The sequence below is a fragment of the Euleptes europaea genome, chromosome 15 (genome assembly GCF_029931775.1).
Source record: "Euleptes europaea isolate rEulEur1 chromosome 15, rEulEur1.hap1, whole genome shotgun sequence".
Taxonomy (NCBI): domain Eukaryota; kingdom Metazoa; phylum Chordata; class Lepidosauria; order Squamata; family Sphaerodactylidae; genus Euleptes; species Euleptes europaea.
Genome location: NC_079326.1, coordinates 20,926,440 through 20,945,857, shown reverse-complemented (window position 1 = coordinate 20,945,857; position 19,418 = coordinate 20,926,440). Strand labels below are relative to the sequence as shown.

Here is a 19,418-nt window from a genome sequence, read left to right as displayed (position 1 = left end):
TGTACTTACCCATTGCTTTTGTTTCTTCTCTTTTTGCATTTAAGAGAGAAAATTTAAATTTTGCTCTCACTTCACTTTTTGGACAGCTAACTAGAAGTAAATACAACGAAAGGTAATCTTTGCTTTCATCATCTAATCCTTTTGGGTTTACTCTCAGGCACCTATAATGAATGTAAGAATCACCAATTATACACAGTTATCTATAAAGCCCTAACTTACTAGAGATATGTATGCAGAAGACCCCTGGTCTGATATGCTTGTAGACACAGAACAAAGCCTTGGCACATAATCCCAAGGATCTATCTTTTGGCGTTGGGGAGGGGGGGGAGAGACCACCCTACAAGTTTCTAACCCTTATGTCTCTAACGTGCTTCAAAGTTTCCACAAAAACCTTCAAGCTTTCAGGTCTGGTGGGGAGATGTATACTCCAATCCTTCCAAGTACTGTGTGATCCTTCTAAGCCCATTGAAGTCCAGTGGGCTTAGAAAGGCGTAACTCTGGTTTGGATTGCTTTATCAATGTCCAACATATGTACATTCCTCTCCTTTCACATTCTCATCATCATATTCCTTTTGCCTCGTTACTTACAACTTTTGACCTGCCATCATGCCTTGATAACAGTTAAACATTCCAGAAACGCAAGTGCTAATTCATGCAAGCCCAGCACTTTTCACATTTCAATGCAAAATTTAAGTATGTACTATATCTCCGTTCATAAAAATACATCTGTGCTGCATAAAATCTTCATTTTATTCATCTTCATAGTCAAGTGCATTTTGCTTTAATAAAACAGGATATAAAAACTCTTATCATTAACTGGTGTAAAGAGATACATTTTAAAATGTGCTGGAAAAAGCATAATAAGACTCAGTCACTTAATTTTTTACTACCCCCACACACAAAAACAGCCCTACGTGTCTTGGCAATTGCCTCCTGTGTAATTCAGTACTGTGATTAGTATAATCCGCTAACAGCAACCTTGCAAATTCTATCAGTTAAATTTAGTAAGGATATGCAAAGAGGTATTCTCAGTCACCTCTGGCTTTGGAACTTCCCTTTTCATACGTATGTGATAAAGACTTACCAAAGGAATGCCAAAGATTCAGGTCGGATTTTGAAAGCCAGGGATAAAAGGAGGGGATGTTTTAACAGCATATTACTATTATTTAAAAAGAACCTTTTTGAGCACATGCAAGAAACTAATACCTAATAGTTACAAGCTGCAGTGTGCTCCTCTGGATGTATTCAAGGACTTGTTCAAACCAAACAGACCGTTTTACTTTATTGCATTCATATCCCACCCTTTCCCAAAGGAACTTAGTATATGAAAGACCTGGAGTAATATTGTTTATTAATTGCTTTATTCGCTCTCCCTTCAGCTATAATGGAAGGGACATATAAGAAAACCCCCTATGGTGAACGCGTATGCCCTTGTTCTGATGGGAGCATAGAGACCCTTGAACATGTCATTTATGACTGCAAAATTTATAATAAAATAAGACAAGACATTCCTCTTGTAATAGCTGATCACCCAGGGAGAACTAGAGCGACTCGCCTTTTTAATATGCTCTCAGATAAAGACACTGAGCTTACCTTTGAAATGGCCAAATTTGGATGGCAAATTATGAAGCCTAGGCGAGCATGGGTCGAACCTAACAAATGAGTGTTTTTATATTTATATGTGGATTCTGTGTTTTAGTTAAGCTTAAGTTTTTAATAGTTCTCCTATGAATGTACAATTATGTATTTATTGATGTATATAGCTATTATTTTTATCACGTAAAAGTTTTTATTGTTGGTCTGGGACCGTATTATAAACACACTATTCTATTCTATTCTGCTTGATTCCATTCAAACTATCAACACCCCACCCACAACAGCTTGCAACAAAAACAAGACTGGTCCAACTAACTTTGAATACCAAACCTACATTAGAATCACAAACAGAATATCAGTCAAAACAAATACAGCTGTGAGAACAGCAGCAGCAGAGCAAAACCAGTGTGCACCTGTAAAACTTTCTATAAGAAGGCAGAGGCAAAAGCCATGGATTTTATCACAACAACCTTGCAAAGTAGGCCAGAGCAAACCACCAATGTCCCAAGACCAACTGGGGTTTTTCAACCAATTTGATTTGGTCCAGTCACCAGTTCACTATATCACAATGGCTGCTACGCCAAACTATATTTCAAGGAGTCAGTTGTACAGATCTCTGAACTGTGGCCAACACTACCCCGCATTTTATCCCCTCTTCACAGTGCAAACTTTTAATGCTGCGGAGACATTCTGCCATAAAGTCGAGTTGCCTTGTGATTTATTCATATAATCTTAACACCACACACTTAAGGAACAAATGAAAAAAAATCTCTGGTAAATTAATACCACCTCACCATTTCATTTTGTCATTTGGCCCTGATGAAAAGGTAGAGCTCTTTAAAACTTCTCCCATTTCTTCTCTGCAGAAGCTGAAGTTATTAATGGTCCACATATAAGAAAATTTTACAACTTTAACCTGAATAAGAGATGCAGACAATCATGTCAATTCGCTAGATTAACTTTACTCCAACCGAACATTCAACTAGCACCAGATAAAATCTTAAGTCCAATTGTACAGTTTACGCTGTGCAAGGAGATCTATTAAAGAGAAACTTAAGTTTATGTTGGAGGGACGTTAGAAAAAAACCAAGGTTTCTGTATGTAATGTTTTCACTTTTCTTCTGTGACAGCCCTTATATGTAACCCCTGTATATGTAAACTCTGTCAAGGCACCTCTCCATAGTGGTCTGAGGCGATATATGTTATGCTGCCTTCTTTACCTCCTTAGCGTTCCCTTCTTATTTTCTCTGCCACCAAAGGCTCTTGCCTTAGAACTCTTAGTAGGACCTAAAGAACAGGTTGGCTTAGTTATAATTGGTAGACTGACAGAACGGTCAGCATGTGGTAAAAGGGACATCCTTTCCTCTAAATAAAACAATTATTTCTCTTAAACATAAATAGTTCATTTATAAGTAAAATAGTGTAACAGTTTCTGTATGGTTGAACAGAGTAATGGTTTCAGACAGGTACATAAGCGTTAACGGTTCTGGATAAGTGTGCAGTTCTTGTTTCTTTAAAGTTTCTTTAAGCCTAGCCACACAGGCTTATTTTCCCCACCTGCCACTTAGGCTCATAACTTGAACAGAGGACACAGATTTCTCTCACACTCTACAGCACCTCACTCCACCTCTTGTCTCCATACACTCTACTGTCTCTCATACAACGCCTCTCAGGTCAAACCAGCCAACTCTGCCCCCTAAGGTACAGCTACCGTCTGATCACGACACACTTCAATCTCCCATCCCACACCCCTCTTTCTCACTCTACAGGTCTACTTTTTAAATCACAGCAACATACATATAAAACTCCACATTAAAACACAGAAATAAGACAAATGCAAAATACTGACATAGTGAAAACATCACAGTGTACAATAAGGACCTGCGCATGACTTGTGCAACATGGACTGCTGAAACGTGGCTCACGAAGAACAGTTTTTGAAATGTAATGAACAGCTACTGCCCCCCCCCCCAAATTAGGTTCCAAGAACCCCCAACCCTGGACTCAAGTCAGAGCCTGGCTAAGGAACTGAAAGCCCAGAGGCTGCAGCTAAGAAAAAGGGAAGACTTCCAAATGTAAGGAGACCTATGTGTCAAAAAGGTGATTTACATAATTGTGGTTAAAACTGGACAGAGCTAGATAATGAAAGACTTTTTGGAAAGTACCTGGAAATGCAAAAGAAAAAAAAAAGAAAAAGAAAGAAAAGGACATTTTGTTATTTATTTATGGTTTTTTTACAGTCCCACCTTTCTCACAGGGACTCTAGGTTGGTTACACATAGTGAGTGTGGCTAAGCTAGCCAATATGCCCAAGGAAGATCTTTTGCATGAGTATCTGGAAAACTGGGGGAAAGCTTACTAATGACTGAAACAAGAACTGTGACCCTCAGCAACATGCAAAGACAGTCTGACCAGGAGCAGTTAGGAATAGCTGAACCTTGCTTAAGTTTCTACTTCAGATCGAGACATGAAAGTACGCTTGTTCTGGACAGAATGTGATCAGAACATTCGGGGAATTTTACCTCTTTTATCTGGCATATTAGCTGCAAATAAAAATTTATTTATCATTCAGGGAAGAGAGTTGCAGTGAGTTGGAGCAACTGAGCTATTGACCTGTCCACAAAGGAACAGAAACGTTTTTCTTTAAAAGTAAACCACCTGGCCAACAGGAATTCGGAACAATCTAGGGAAGGATAAACCCAGAGAGAAAGATGCCATTCCCAAAAGACATATCTCGTGTCTGTGTTCTCAAACTCACAGCTGTGGGGACAAAACTGTGGCACTATGACTCACTCAACAAAGTTGAGCACAGGGCAACTCTACTTTTCTTCTGAAGTTACTCTACCTCGTTTTTTGCCTTCTGGTTACTTCAGCATAACTTTCTTGTATCGCCACCTCGAATTTTGCCCTTACCATTACTAATGAGAAGTAAACCTGGAAGATTCCTTAGCTACAGCAATAACACAAAGATGTTAACTATACCACCAAGACAGAAAACAGAACCCATACAGAAGATATGATAATTACCTGTGTATAACACCAGCTTTCAGCTATAGGCCCACTGGACATCTCTCCAGGTGGTGGAGGTGTGGGGACCCTTGACATCCCCACTTTATTGCAGAACTTACAGTATAAAGGCAGAAATTCAGCTGTCAGTATTCTTCCTGCACAAATTAAAATGAAAACAAGTTATTAGTGTTATTTCTAATTACAGCCAAGTACTTACTAGTGTAATGTTTTAACGATGGTAGAATTTAGGCTATTACTGAAACATTTTAAGCAATTACAGGACAAAAAGGATTGGCTCGTTTATGAAGACACTATCAAGCACCAATGGAAGCTTATTCTGCCCACGTATCTGGATTTTACAGTATCATCGGCATCCAAGGCTTTGTCAGAATACAATCTCCTCCATCAGGAAAACTGCTCAAATCTCCTCCAAAGTAGGATTCTCATCTTCATCTACTGAATTCTCAACCAGAAAATAAGCAGATAAGTAGAACATAAAGGGAGGTGTTGCCAGAATGCTTCACAATGCTAACAGTCTTGCTTCAGCCAAAGCAGAAAACAGAAGGATGTCTATCAACCCACCAGTGATGAAAAGCATCACCACATTTAGCAGTAGGAAGTCAGACTGAACTGGCTTCCTCACAGCCACAGCTTCCCACTGCCAAAAACAGTCCAGTTCTCTGAACCCTGTTTATGGGGAAAACATATGCAAATTCAGCAGATATATCCAAATACAATTAATCTGCACAGTTTGTCCTGACAACACACGTCTAAACCACATATTATCTTTGAGAGATCACCTGACTTTTCTTTTTAGTTCTGTCAAAGGAGAAAAAGAAGAGGAAGTGCTAATATGATCAGGGAACACAGCAGCAGGGGGACATTCCACGTTTAGACCTTGCACCATTTCCCCAAATGAAACTGTTGCCCTGAAGTTATGTGCAGTTTGGCCCAAGTCAAAATATAGTGTACACAGCCCTGTGTTTAGCTTTCCCTTTATCCAGTTTATTAAAATAATCAGAAATGCATTGCAGGCAGGAACACAAAAACAGTCTCTCTTCACCTGACTTTAACATTTGTCCAGACATTTTTACAGATCAATTCATGATGGTTATAGATAATCAGAACAGTAATAAAGCATTAAGGCTGCCACAAATATACATTAAAATTAACCCAGCGTTTTTAATGGTTTAAAAAAAACAAAGAAAAGTAAATTAATGCTACCATACTCATCTAGTATTCCCAAATTAAACTTTATTGGGGGAAGCAACTGCACAAGAAATTCCGAGATTATCTGCCATGGCCTTTTACAAGAGATGGAAAAAGCAATATTAACTTTGACTGCATTGTTAATATATACTTGCACAAGGTACCTGTCAAACACCTTTCCTGGTATCTTGTTTAAAGCATTAATCTGTTACAACAGTAAGAAGACAGAATTGTTCTAATTAGAAATCTCTTCCTTCTAGATCATTCTCAAGCTTCAGTTTACCAAAACACCCGATCACATGGAAGTCTCTTCACTCCAATCAAATGGTTCCAATTTCTGGATATTTAAGACCGGAGACACTGCGACAGCTGACTGGAAACTTGTTTCCTCCAGAACCCCACAGTCCTGATTCAGAGATGCCCGAAGCATGCATTTTTTAAATTTCAAGCACAGTTGTAACTTCCTTTCTCATAATAACCAGGACACAAGACAGCTCCTTATGTTCAGTGGAAGACTAATTTGGTTTGCCAAGAAGAGGGTTCAGAAGCTCTTTGGAGAGTTAGTTGAAGTTGTAGAGCAGAGATATCCTGTTGCTAAATGAGGATGAGCAAACGTGAACATGACTTTAGCAGGGCTGGGAAGAAAAAGGTCATCACTCCTGCATTAATCAGGAGTAATCAGATGACAAAGAAGATAACAGTGGAGAACACAGACTACTTTTTACACATGAGCTTTTTGACACTGTCAAATAGGAAATCAGTTGATCAGTATTGTAAAACTTGTCTTTGAATACCAAACTTTCTCCCTGCTGAATCTTACAGCGCAATCCAAAGCTCGGTTATAACCTTTAAAGTCCATGTGTTAAAAAGATGTGATTCTGTTTAAGACTGACTTGTTCTGTTACACTAAGCAGACATCTGATTGCCATGTGCTTTCAAATTACATTTTATTGGAGTGGAGAAGCTGAATGGGTATGGATGATACTTGGCTTATGTTTGTAACTACAGCATTTTATTTATCTTACCTTGAAAGAATAAACTTTGGCACAGCAGTAGCTCATTTGCAGAGAACAAGATAGTAAAAAGAAGGAGAACTCTCGCAAGATGAGACTAATCTCACAGTTTCTCAATTACAAGATTTGGAACACTGGACACTGGGAAGTAATTTTGGGAAGTAATTTTGGATTATCTGCATGAGGGCAGAGGTTGTTGCAGCTGTCAAAGTTGAGTAAAATGTGAAAAAATAATTTTTGAACCTTGTATCGGGTTTTTTCTCAATATCACTGTACAAAACGACTACAAAATATACACAACTTTAATATGTGGGTTAGGCCTCACATACCACCAAATATTAAAAAATCCCTCTCTTTAAATGAAAATCAAGATTACTACCAGGGAGACAGACACACAAAGAGAGGCTTGAGGACTCTTCAGTGGGATTCCTCATCTATACCTTCCCCTTCAGTGTGGCATTACAACATCCATCCAGACTTAAGAGTCTGAACTCTGACTCCAGGTAGCTTATACATTTTGGAAAGGGCTCTACAAACCATGTTGGTTTAACTTTCACAAAAGTTATATATTTTAATTACACTAAGTACTGGTCCAAATTTCTGACCAGGATCTTGTCAGATTTCAGGAGCTAAGCAGGGTCATCCAATAAAGTACTAAGCAGGGTCATTCATCCCTGCTTAATATTTTATTGGATTGGAGCCCACAGGAAGTCCAGGGTCAATACGTAGAGGCAGGCAATGGCAAATTACCTCTGAACATCTCATGCCTTGAAAACTCTACTGGGTTGCCATAAATTGGCTACGACTTGATGTCACTTTCCACCACCACTATTTGTCCAAGATTAATTTATTGTTTAGTTTTAGAGCAATGAAGAGAGGTTAAAAATGGTCCCCAAATAATGTCAGCAACTATGAAATTACATCTAAAATTGATTTTTTAACATTTTAGTAGTGAAGCCTAGCCTTATAGTTACAATGGACACAATCCAGCCAATGAGCACAATCCAGCCAAATCTTAGCATTTCAGTCCATTGATTTCAGCAGTGATGTTAAACAGATGCCTAAAATCTCTGGCACTGAAATAAATGAGGCTTGACTGTGCCCAGTGTATATTATGATAGATGATCATATGTGGGAACCTGAAGCTTTAAGCAGTAATTCTGTCAATAGATGGTTTAGGTCCAGTATGGTGTCATAATTAGTGTGTCAGTCTAGGACCTGGGAGACCCAGGTTTGAATCTCCACTCTGTCAGGAAAGCTTGCTGGGTATGTCACACACCTTGGGCATGTCACACACTCAGTCTCAAATGGTTGTTGTGAAGAAAAGAGGAAAATGATGGACTGAGCATATGAAATCAGTATGGGAAAGTCTAGGGGTAGATGAAAGGCAATTATTTTAAAAATTCCACTCTAGTAGGCTAGCTATCAAAAGTTAACTATGGACATCTCACCAACAGAGTTCTAAGAAAAGCTTCAATATGAGTTAGCAGTGACGCAGAAAACTAGCAGCTCCTGCTTCTAGGAAACAACTCCAAAACCTCAAATGAGAACCTGAATTGGCCTCAAGAGGTCACTTATCTAATTTAAAATTTCTGCGGTCATTATTAATGCTTAGCAGCCCATTGTGCTATTTGTATTACAAGACTGATATCGCCCCTTCCAAGATCAAAGACAATACCCACCAGAGGCCCAGAAAGCACAAGGTAACAGTGAGATTAAGATGAGTAGCTGTCAAAGTACTTCACAATTGTCTGCTACTGTCAAGCTCTCTTTCATGGTTCACAGGACAGCACAGGGAGGCTATTAATGATGGATCTGATCTTAAGAGGTATGCAACATCTGCTTTTCAGATGTTCGCAGTGAGCTACTTCAATGCATCTGGTTGGTGCCCTGGGAACAGGAAGAAGCTTATTGCAAAGTCTGATCAAATGGGCATTTCTAGAAGAGTACAGGTTTAACAAACTCAATGTTCAAGATAAAACAGACAAATGCAGGTGGAAACAGAAATGAACTAACAAACCACAAGTCTCTATGGTTGCAGCAGAACAGAAAGCCCATTACCCCCAGCTGAGATTTCCTATGTTTTGATTAAAAAAACTTGTATATTTTCTTAACAGTATACACTTAGTAGCAAAACAATGCCAATATAAAAATAAAAGTGCTAGTTGATGTCACTAGACAACCAATGAAGAAGATGCTCAGTAATTTAACTGTTCAGGCTAACACGATCAAAGCTAACACAACACACTTGGACAGTTCACATCATATTTATAGGATCTCAATGCAACTGCCCAAATCACAACACATGCATTCTTTTTCAAGATCCAGGCCTAGCCAGGAGGACACTGGTAAAAGATTCTTCCATGCTAAACAACCGCTTTCAAATTAAAATAATAAAATAATAGTATGAATACTACTAATAAACCCTTTTCAAATTATACCAAAGTTAATCCTGCCGCACCTTGTCTTTTCAACATCTCCACTTGCTCTCTTCTCAACAGCATTTTACTTCTAGTTTATGTTATGTCTTACAGAGAAAATGCAGTATTTGGGGTGGGAGAGATGGCCCATCTGGAACTATATACTTTATTTTGTGTACCACCTTCTGTCCAAATCTGGCCCTATTTTAGATATGTGTGACATCTCTACTACTGAAGAGTATAACCAATGATTCCAATACTATCTGTACTCTTGCTTCTGTTCTAAGATCAGGCAACGAAGAACAAATACTTTTCTGAAATATATCTTATTATCTTTAAAGCAGCAGATTTGTCATCCCCCCCATATCTAGAACTTCATACTTTATATTTGTGCATAAAGGCAGTGCACTTGATTGTTACAGTGTACAACAAAGCACTAGACTTCAAGTTAACACTACTAAGAAATCTAGATCTTCCTACTTAAGAGGTGGAGACTCACATTATTTGTAAACAGAATGATTCATTGACTATGGGGTGACTGGCAGAATAAGAACATTAGCACCACACTAGCAATTAATTTCCTGTGTATGAAAGGAAGGTCTTACAGCACATTAGTCTGGGCCAAACAAAATTGTAAACTGGTTTATTTATTTATATTTCAAATTTCTACTCTGCTCTCCCCAGCCGAATCCAGGGTCAGGGCAGGTAACATTAAAACCATCATAAAACCAATAAATACAATCATACTGAACTAAATAATAAACAGCCAACTTCATGCAAGTTCCTTAGACAGCATAACTTACTTCTCAGAATGCACTTAGGATGGGGTGTCAGGCAGCCATTACAACTTGGTCATGTCAGCATTTGCAATTACTCATGTATAAAAGTTTAACTGAGTGCAGATTTAATTCCTGGTTCAGTAACTTCTCAAACTATTCATTACACGTGCATACTCATATCAGTAGCTATTTCAGTTTCAATGCATGCAATTACCCAGCAAATGCAGTTAGGAACTTGAAAGCAACAACAGGATAGGCGCTAAAATGTTGTTTACACAAATACTACAACTGAGAAGCTAGCCTTGAATTCTGAGCACTGAACACTTGCAGTACTAACCATATGCAAAACTCTATGCACCATTAAATATGTGATTTACGTATCAAGTTGGGATCACTGCTATACCACATTATTAAGCTAACATTAAACCTGGCATTGCCAACTTAAAAGATTTTTGTGTTTGCGCTGATTATCTTAATGGTTACTACATTCCCTTTACTTGCACCATTAAAAATCATCACCACCATTATGGCAAGAAGGTACGTTTCAGCCTTATGGAGAAAAATCTGGATTAGACTTCAAGTGAAGTTTTAGAACCTCATTTTACTCGGACCACAGGGGCTACCCAAGCACTTCAGTTGAACTGTTTCATTGACTGTTATGTTTCTGACATGACTGCAGTTAAATTTTGATTGGTACAAAATACTATTGTTGATTCTCCATTTGGGTGCAAATTTAGGCACTAAAGAATCCAAAGCAGGCCCCCTATTGGAATATGATAATTGCTTAAAAGGTATCTGTAAAAGTTTAACACCTGAGAACAAACTAGACCCTGAAATTAAAATTTCTGTACAATTAATGGGCTACTGGCTGGATTACTGGAACCTACATAGGTGGGAGTCAGACATGGAGGTGGTGAAGTGCCTCCTGCAGAAAAACTGTTAAATCTTCAAAAAAAGAACATGTACAAGTGACAATTTACTAATCAGGTTCAATACCACTAGAATAGAATCATAGAGCTGGAAGGGACCACCAGGGTCATCTAGTCCAACCCCCTGCACAATACAGGAAATTAACAACTAACTCCCCCAACATCTCCAGTGACCCCAACCCTCCCCCCGCCATGCAGGATCCCACAATCAAAGCACTCCCGACAGATGGCCATCTAGCCTCTGCTTAAAGACCTCCAAAGATGAGGACTCCACCACCGAGGCAGCACATTCCACCATCGAACAGCCCTCACCGTCAGAAAATTCTTCCTAATGTTTAGGTGGAATCGCTTTTCTATTAGTTTAAATCCATTACTCAGTGTCCTAGTCTCTGGAGCAACAGAGAACAAGCTAGTTCCCTCATCAACATGACATCCCTTCAAATATTTAAACATGGCTATCATGTCTCCCCTCAATTTTCTCTTCTCCAAACTAAACAAACCCAACTCCCTAAGTCTCTCACCATAGGGCATGGATTCCAGACCTTTGACCATTCTGGTTGCCCTCCTCTGGACACGCTCTAACTTGTCAACATCCTTCTTAAATTGTGGAGCCCAAAACTGGACACAGTATTCCAAATGAGGTCTGACCAATGCAGAATACAGTGGTAGTATTACTTCCCTTGATCTAGACCAGTGGTTCCCAACCTTTTTTTGACCAGGGACCACTAGGACTTTTTTGTTCGGTGCAGGGACCCCAAGGTTCAAAATAAAAATTCTGGGAATTTGAAAATAAACTTTAATCATAACTGTTAAACATTAAACTTAGAATTATATTTGAATATATATATTTTATAACAGAGAACTTTTAATTGAAAATATTAATTTATTATGGGTTTATAACTTTGTTTCGCGGACCTTAATTTAGTTCTCACGGACCCCTGGGGGTCCATGGACCCCTGGTTGGGAACCAGTGATCTAGACACAATACTCCTATTGATGCAGCCCAGAATTGCATTGGCCTTTTTAGCCGCCATATCACACTGTTGACTCATGTTCAGTTTGTGGTCCACTAAGACTCCCAGATCTCTTTCACATGTACTGTTGTCAAGCCAACTATCTCCCATCCTGTACCTGTGCCTTATGTTGTTTCTGCCTAGGTGAAGTACTTTACACTTCTCCCTATTGAAATCCATTTTATTGCTTATGGCCCAGCTGTCCAGTCTATCTAGGTCATTCTGAACTCTGACCCTACCCTCCAGGGTATTAACTACCCCTCCTAACTTGGTGTCATTTGCAAATTTGATTAGCATGCTCTCTATTCCATCATCCAAGTCATTTATAAAAAAATTAAATAGTACCGGTCCTAGGACAGACCCCTGTGGTACCCCACTGTTCACTCCTCTCCAGGATGAAGTTGTGCCATTAATGAGCACCCTTTGGGTTCGGTTAGTCAACCAATTGCCAATCCACCTAACAGTAGCAGTGTCCAGCCCACATTTTACTAGCTTTGTTTCAAGAACATCATGGGGGACTTTATCAAAGGCTTTACTGAAATCAAGGTACCGTATATACTCGGGTATAAGCCGACCCGAGTATAAGCCGACCCCCCCAAACTTGAGGCCAGAAAAGGGAATTTCTTATTGACCCGCATATAAGCCGAGGGTCAATAAGAAATTCCCTTTTCTGGTAAAGCTGCGCTCTAAAATGGCGGCCGCCATTTTAGAGCGCAGGGAAGATCTTGCCCCTGCCCCAGGTCGCCCTCCCACCGGCCTCCCGGGACCTCCCAACCCACCCCGACCCCAGTGCCATTCAAGGGGGGGAGGGGGAAGAGCCCCTGAACCCCCTACTCACCATGAGAGGCGGCGGCAGGAAGCAGCGGCGCAGCCTTCCCGGCCCTGCAGGAGGCCGCTGCCGGCCCGAAGAACCCTCGCGGGCCCGGCGGGGATGGCGGCGCGGCCTTGCTGGACCTGCAGGAGGCCCCTGCTGGCCGGAGGAACCCTCGCGGGCCCGGCGGCGGTGGGGGGCGGCGACGAGGCCTGCCTGCTCCCAGGCAGGCCCCGCTGGCCGCTCCCAGGCCGCAGGAAGGTGAGCGGGGAGGCGGCGGGGGCGGCGGCGAGGCCTGCCTGGGAGCAGGCAGGCCCCGCAGGCCGCTCCCAGGCGAGCGGGCCGGCGGCGGGGGGGGGGCGGCGGCGGCGAGGCCTGCCTGCTCCCAGGCAGGCCCCGCTGGCCGCTCCCAGGCCGCGGGAAGGCGAGCGGGGAGGCGGCGGGGGCGGCGGCGGCGGTGAGGCCTGCCTGGGAGCAGGCAGGCCCCGCTGGCCGCTCCCAGGAGAGCGGGCCGGCGGCGGGGGGGGCGGCGGGGGGGGGGGGGGCGGGGGCGGCGGCGAGGCCTGCCTGGGAGCAGGCAGGCCCCGCTGGCCGCTCCCAGGAGAGCGGGCCGGCGGCGGGGGGGCGGGGGGGCGGGGGCGGGGAGGCCTGCCTGGGAGCAGGCAGGCCCCGCTGGCCGCTCCCAGGAGAGCGGGCCGGCGGGGGGGGGGGCGGGGGCGGCGGCGAGGCCTGCCTGGGAGCAGGCAGGCCCCGCTGGCCGCTCCCAGGAGAGCGGGCCGGCGGCGGGGGGGGCGGGGGCGGGGGCGGCGGCGAGGCCTGCCTGGGAGCAGGCAGGCCCCGTTGGCCGCTCCCAGGAGAGCGGGCCGGCGGCGGGGGGGGGGCGGGGGGGCGGGGGCGGCGGCGAGGCCTGCCTGCTTCCAGGCAGGCCCCGCTGGCCGCGGGAAGGCGAGCTGGTAGGCGGCGGGGGCGGCGGCGAGGCCTGCCTGGGAGCAGGCAGGCCCCGCTGGCAGCTCCCAGGAGAGCGGGCCGGCGGCGGGCGGGGGCGGCGGGGGGGCCTGCCTGCTCCCAGGCAGGCCCCGCTGGCCGCTCCCAGGCCGCGGGAACGCGAGTGGGCCGGCAGCGAAGGATGGCGGCAATGGTAGGTTTTCCTCCTCCCTCCTCCCTCCTCCCCCCTCCCCTACCGTATTGACCCGAGTATAAGCCGAGTTGGCTTTTTTCAGCCCTTTTTTTGGGCTGAAAAACTCGGCTTATACTCGAGTATATACGGTACACTACATCTACAGCCTTCCCTTCATCTACCATACTTGTCACTCTTTCAAAAAAAGATATGAGATTAGTTTGGCATGACCTGTTTTTGAGAAACTCAAGTTGACTGTCAGTAAGTACGGCATTTCTTTCTAAGTGCTTACAGACCGTCTGTTTAATTATCTGCTCTAGTATTTTCCCGGGTACTGATGTCAGGCTGACTGGGCGATAATTGTTTGGGATTTCTTTTTCCCCCTTTTTAAAGATGGGGACCACGTTTGCCCTCCTCCAGTCTGCTGGAACTTCTCCTGTTCGCCAGGAATTCTCAAAGATTATTGCCAGTGGTTCTGAAATCACTTCAGCCAGATCTTTTAACACCCTTGGATGCAGTTCGTCCGGCCCCAGAGACTTGAATTCATTAAGAGTAGCCAGGTATTCCTGTACTATCTCAGTGTTTATACTATGCTGTAATTCCCCTATTGCATCCTCTGCTCCATTATTCCCAGGATGAGCACTATTCCCCTTTTGGGAGAAGACTGATGCAAAAAAGGAGTTAAGTAATTCTGCCTTTTCTGTCTCCCCTGTTAATAACTCACTGTCCTCTCACGCAATGACCCGATCGTTACCTTGATCTTCCTTTTGTTATGGACAACCAAAAAACCCTTTTTTGTTGTTTTTAACTTCCCTGGCTAGCCTGAGCTCATTCTGCGCTTTAGCCTTTCTGACTTTCTCTCTACATGTGCCGGCTACTTGTTCGAATTCCTCTTTGTTGATTTCTCCCTTTTTCCATTTCTTGTACATGCCCTTCTTAAATCCTATCTCAACCAAAAGTTCTTTAGTCATCCACCCTGATTTCTTCAAACCTCTACCTTTTTTTCTCCTCGTGGGAATTGATTGAAACTGGGCCTTCAGTATCTCCCTTTTAAGAATTTCCCATCCTTCATGTACTCCCTTCTCATTCAATATTCTCACCCACAGGATCACACCCAGTAGTTCCCTAAATTTATTGAAATCAGCTTTCTTAAAGTCTAGAGTACATGACTATTTCTTGCTTCTTGCTTCTCCTTTCTGCTGTATAACAAACCCCAGGAGAACATGGTCACTCCCATTTAAAGATCCCACTCCTTCTACCCCATAAAACAAGTCATCATTATTGGTTAAGATCAGATCCAAAATGGCTGTTCCCCTTGTCGCTTCTTCCACTTGTTACACTATGAAGTTGTCTGCAAGGGAAGTGAATAATTTGTTGGACCTCGTTGTTTTGGCAGAGTTAGCCTTCCAACAGATGTAGTAGTAACGGAAGATTTCAATTATCCTGACATCTTTCTTTTTTGAATGTTTGGACATCTGTTCCAGGAAAGCATCATCTAACTCTTCAGTTTGGCTTGGGGGGTCTATAATGTACCCCCACAATGACATCACTATTTTTCTCTCCCTTAATTTTTACCCAGATGGTTTCAAGCTGGGTTCCAGTGTTTAAGTCCTGGACCTCCTCGCAGGTGTAATCATCCCTAACGTATAATGCTACCCCTCCCCACTTCCGATTGGGTCTATTTCTCATTTCTGCCAGGAACCCACCAACCCTCACAAGGAGGAAAGGAATCTATGAAGTGAAATCCTAAGAACAGTTAGGCCATTTAAGCTTGGTTATTAGGTGTGCGATCCCCATGGGACTGCTTCAGGGCTTCTTTTGAGTTATTCATGATTTTATTGACCTTCAAAAGTGACTTAGCGGCTGCCCAGCACTTGTCCCACGGTTTCAGAAACCTGTTTTATCGTGAGTTTACATTTTGCCTCATCATTGCCAAAGCATTAATAAATTGTTTTATCACTAAAACAGCACTGTAAAACAGAAAAAAATGCTGTAGCTCCCCCCAGGAGACTTCCTGCTCCATATCCACTGCTGCTACCTGTACCTTCCCCACATAGGCATCCTCTCTGGTCAGTTTCAGCCAGGTAGGCCCAGCAGTACTCTCCCTGGCCTTGGCAACAGTAGTGCCAAACAGCTGAGGGGAGGAGGGACCCAGGAGCCGACAAAGGGCAGTCAGCGCCCCTTGACAGCCAATTAAACAGAGTAGTGTTTTCAGGGGGGAAGGAGTCTGGAGGTGTGCATTTACGCAGTGATTTCTTCATTGACAGAATTTAATCCTGCTACTCCTGGAATTTCTTTGGGGCAATAAGCCTCCATGCATAGAGTTTAAAACATTTGGATCAGAAAACCATGCATCTGCAGAGCAGCAATCCCTCCAAAGCATAAATGGCTCTCATCTACTGAGAAGTACTTCAGATGTACTGGGTTGGGTCCAACCAGCTTTTCCACTGATAAAGAAGCATGTCCCTTTGAGCACCAAAAAGGCATTGCAGGGGATTACAGGACCTGAATGGACAAAATATATGTGGGACAGAGGCTGTAACAAGGCGGGGAATTGGGAGAAATTGTGCTACAAAGCTGGCAAGTCCTAATGCACTATGGAAGAGAACTAGGTCTTTAAGCAAAGTGCCTATGGATTAGAGGGTTTCCAGAATAAAAAGCTAACTTTATCCGTACATTTCTGATGGGGTTTACACTCAGAACAAAACAGATACATACGATCCACTATGGTAAGAAAACAGCATTAGGTATACATACATATCCCAGAGAAAGATTTTTCATTAGGAACTCAATGGTAAAAACAAGAGAGCAAGCTAAACATATCTACCAAATATACAAACTTAGTTTAGTCTTCTTATAAGATCAATTTGGATAGTTAACCCCCCAGAACTTTGCCCTTTCAATGATCAGACCTGAATTAAGGTGCATTTACTATATTATGAAAACATCTTCATAAGTTACATCCAGCCCCCCAAACACCCTACCACTATCAGAACAGGGGAACGAAAACACCAAGGTACCTAAAAGATTCTCAAACAAACACTCCTTAGGTACCTTACCAGCCGCCCTGTGCCTGACCTTGGTTGGGAAAGGGTGGGTTAAAAAACAAACAAATAAATAAATAAAATAAAAGTGAGACACATTGAAACAAGGTCAATTTAATTTTTAAAAAAAATGAAATTAACCTATTCCCTATTCAATAACTATCTTGGAGCAACTAGAGGCCTCGTGATCAAATACCTCTGAAGTATGCTGCTTGCCCGCAAAAGCTTGTGGTACAATAAATCTGTTTGTCTTTAAGGTGCCAAACAACTTATTTTTTGCACAATTATCCTCCTGGAACATAGAAATCAGGCCTCGCCTGTAGCAAGAGCCTACAAAAGTTGTCCCAAGTATCCACAAGCACAATCAAGACCGGACCTGCCTAAGAGATGACTGAAACAAGATTTCAGTGGGAGCGTTTTCCCCCCCCTTCCCATCTTTCAGAGAGGGGAAGTGAAAAAGGAGGCCCAGGTAAGCAAGAACACACTTGTTGAACACCTTATCTGAAATAAAAGAACACAGAACATTTCATTTTGCACCTAACAGAAACAGGAAATCAAAAAGGGTGGAAACACAAAGCATCAAGTTGTTTCCCTAAAATGTGAAACAAACGCACGCTTCGGGGGGAAAGAGGATGGAGAGGGGCTGCGGCTCAGTGGTAGAGCATGTGCTTGGCGTGCAGAAGGTTCAATCCCCGGCACCTCCAGTTAAAGGGACTAGGCAAGGAGGTGATGTGAAAGACCCTTTTCTGCCTGAGGCCCTGGAGAGCCGCTGCCAGTCTGAGTAGACGATACTGACTTTGATGGACCAAGGGTCTGACTCAGTAGAAGGAAGCTTAATGGGGATAGGCCATGGCTCAGTGGTAGAGCATCTGCTTGGCATGCAGAAGGTCTCAGGTTCAATCCCCAGCATCTCCAGTTAAAGGGACTAGGCAAGGAGGTGATGTGAAAGACCCTTTTCTGCCTGAGGCCCTGGAGAGGTCTGAGTAGACCACTGGTTCCCAACCGGGGGTCCACGGACCCCCAGGGGTCCCCGAGAACTAAATTAAGGTCCACAAAACAAAGTTATAAACCCATAATAAATTAATATTTTCAATTAAAAGTTCTCTATTATAAAAATATATATTCAAATATTATTCTAAGTTTAATGTTTAACTAACAGTTATCATTAAAGTTTATTTTCAAATCCTCTGAATTTTAATTTCGAACCTTGGGGTCCCTGCACCAAACAAAAAAGTCCTAGTGGTCCCTGGTCAAAAAAAGGTTGGGAACCACTGGAGTAGACAATACTGACTTTGATGGACCGAGGGTCTGACTCAGCAGAAGGAAGCTTAATGGGGATAGGCCGTGGCTCAGTGGTAGAACATCTGCTTGGCGTGCAGAAGGTCCCAGGTTCAATCCCCAGCATCTCCAGTTAAAGGGACTAGGCAAGGAGGTGATGTGAAAGACCCTTTTCTGCCTGAGGCCCTGGAGAGGTCTGAGTAGTAGACAATACTGACTTTGATGGACCGAGGGTCTGACTCAGCAGAAGGCAGCTTCATGCGTTGCTCTACGCCAGGGGTGGGGAATGTCAGGCCCCGGGGCCGTATAAGGCCCACGGAATCATTTGGTCTGGCCCTTCGTGGGTCCTGGCAGATCTCTAGCTCAGAAGGATCTAGGACTGGTGATCCGCCCCCTCCCGCAGACAGGAATAGCCTCTATTCAAGACAGGTGTGAGTTTGTTTTGCCAAGAAAAAGAACCTTCCCCCCCCCTTGAAGAAGAGTTGTTAGCTATGGAGCTGCTAGGACCACCCAAGAATATAGCAGGCTAATTTTTAAGTTGATAATCTTGTATGGCCCGCGAATGATATTATAAATATCCAAATGGCCCTTGGCAGAAAAAAGGTTCCCCACCCCTGACCTAGGCCCCGATCCAAAGACAATCCCCCCCATTGACACTCGGGCGACAACCTGCCTACCTGCTTTGGCCTCACCGCCAACCCGCGAGTCTATGGGAAGAAGCGCAGGGGAGAAAGCTTCACGACAAGAGGAAAGTGGGGGGGGGGTGCTTGCAAGTGGCACCCCCCACCCCAAAAAAAGAGAGGCCCATGGAAACGGAGGGGTCGCCAGGAAGCCAGGGTACCACGACTGCGGTTGCCATCACTCACCGTAGCTAGGCGCTGCCGGGGCCTCCCGACCGGTCTCATACTGACGGCGCTGGAAGAGGGGGGCGGGGGCGGCTGGGGGCCCGCGGCTCGTCAGTGGCCCCCGGCGACGGCGAAGGGGAGGGAGGGGGGAGGGGGCTGGGGCGGAAGCGTCGCGTCCGGGCCCAGCTCTGGGCGGCGGAGCCGCATTGCTGTTCCCGTCCCGGGCGACCCCCGACCACCCCCGTCAGGTGGGGACGCGAGAAGCCCACCCGGCCCGCCTGGCGCGCTGCGGTAGGCCGCGCCCGCCCGTTAGAGGAGGGGGCGAGACCCCCCCCCCGGCGAGTGCAGCGAAGGAG

General features: G+C 44.1%; 1 protein-coding gene across 1 annotated transcript in view; it reads right to left on the bottom strand.

Moving 5' to 3' along the window:
• Positions 1-19,138, bottom strand: part of SPOPL (speckle type BTB/POZ protein like) — a 34,545-nt gene extending 15,407 nt beyond the window's left edge. The window contains exons 1-4 of the mRNA XM_056861493.1: positions 19,084-19,138; positions 4,623-4,759; positions 2,391-2,512; positions 10-161 (exon numbers count right to left, since the gene is read on the bottom strand). Coding sequence (XP_056717471.1) covers positions 10-161; positions 2,391-2,512; positions 4,623-4,700 — 352 coding nt within the window. The 5' untranslated portion in view covers positions 4,701-4,759; positions 19,084-19,138. The remainder of the gene's footprint in view (positions 1-9; positions 162-2,390; positions 2,513-4,622; positions 4,760-19,083) is intronic.
• Between the last annotated feature and the right edge of the window lie 280 nt (positions 19,139-19,418).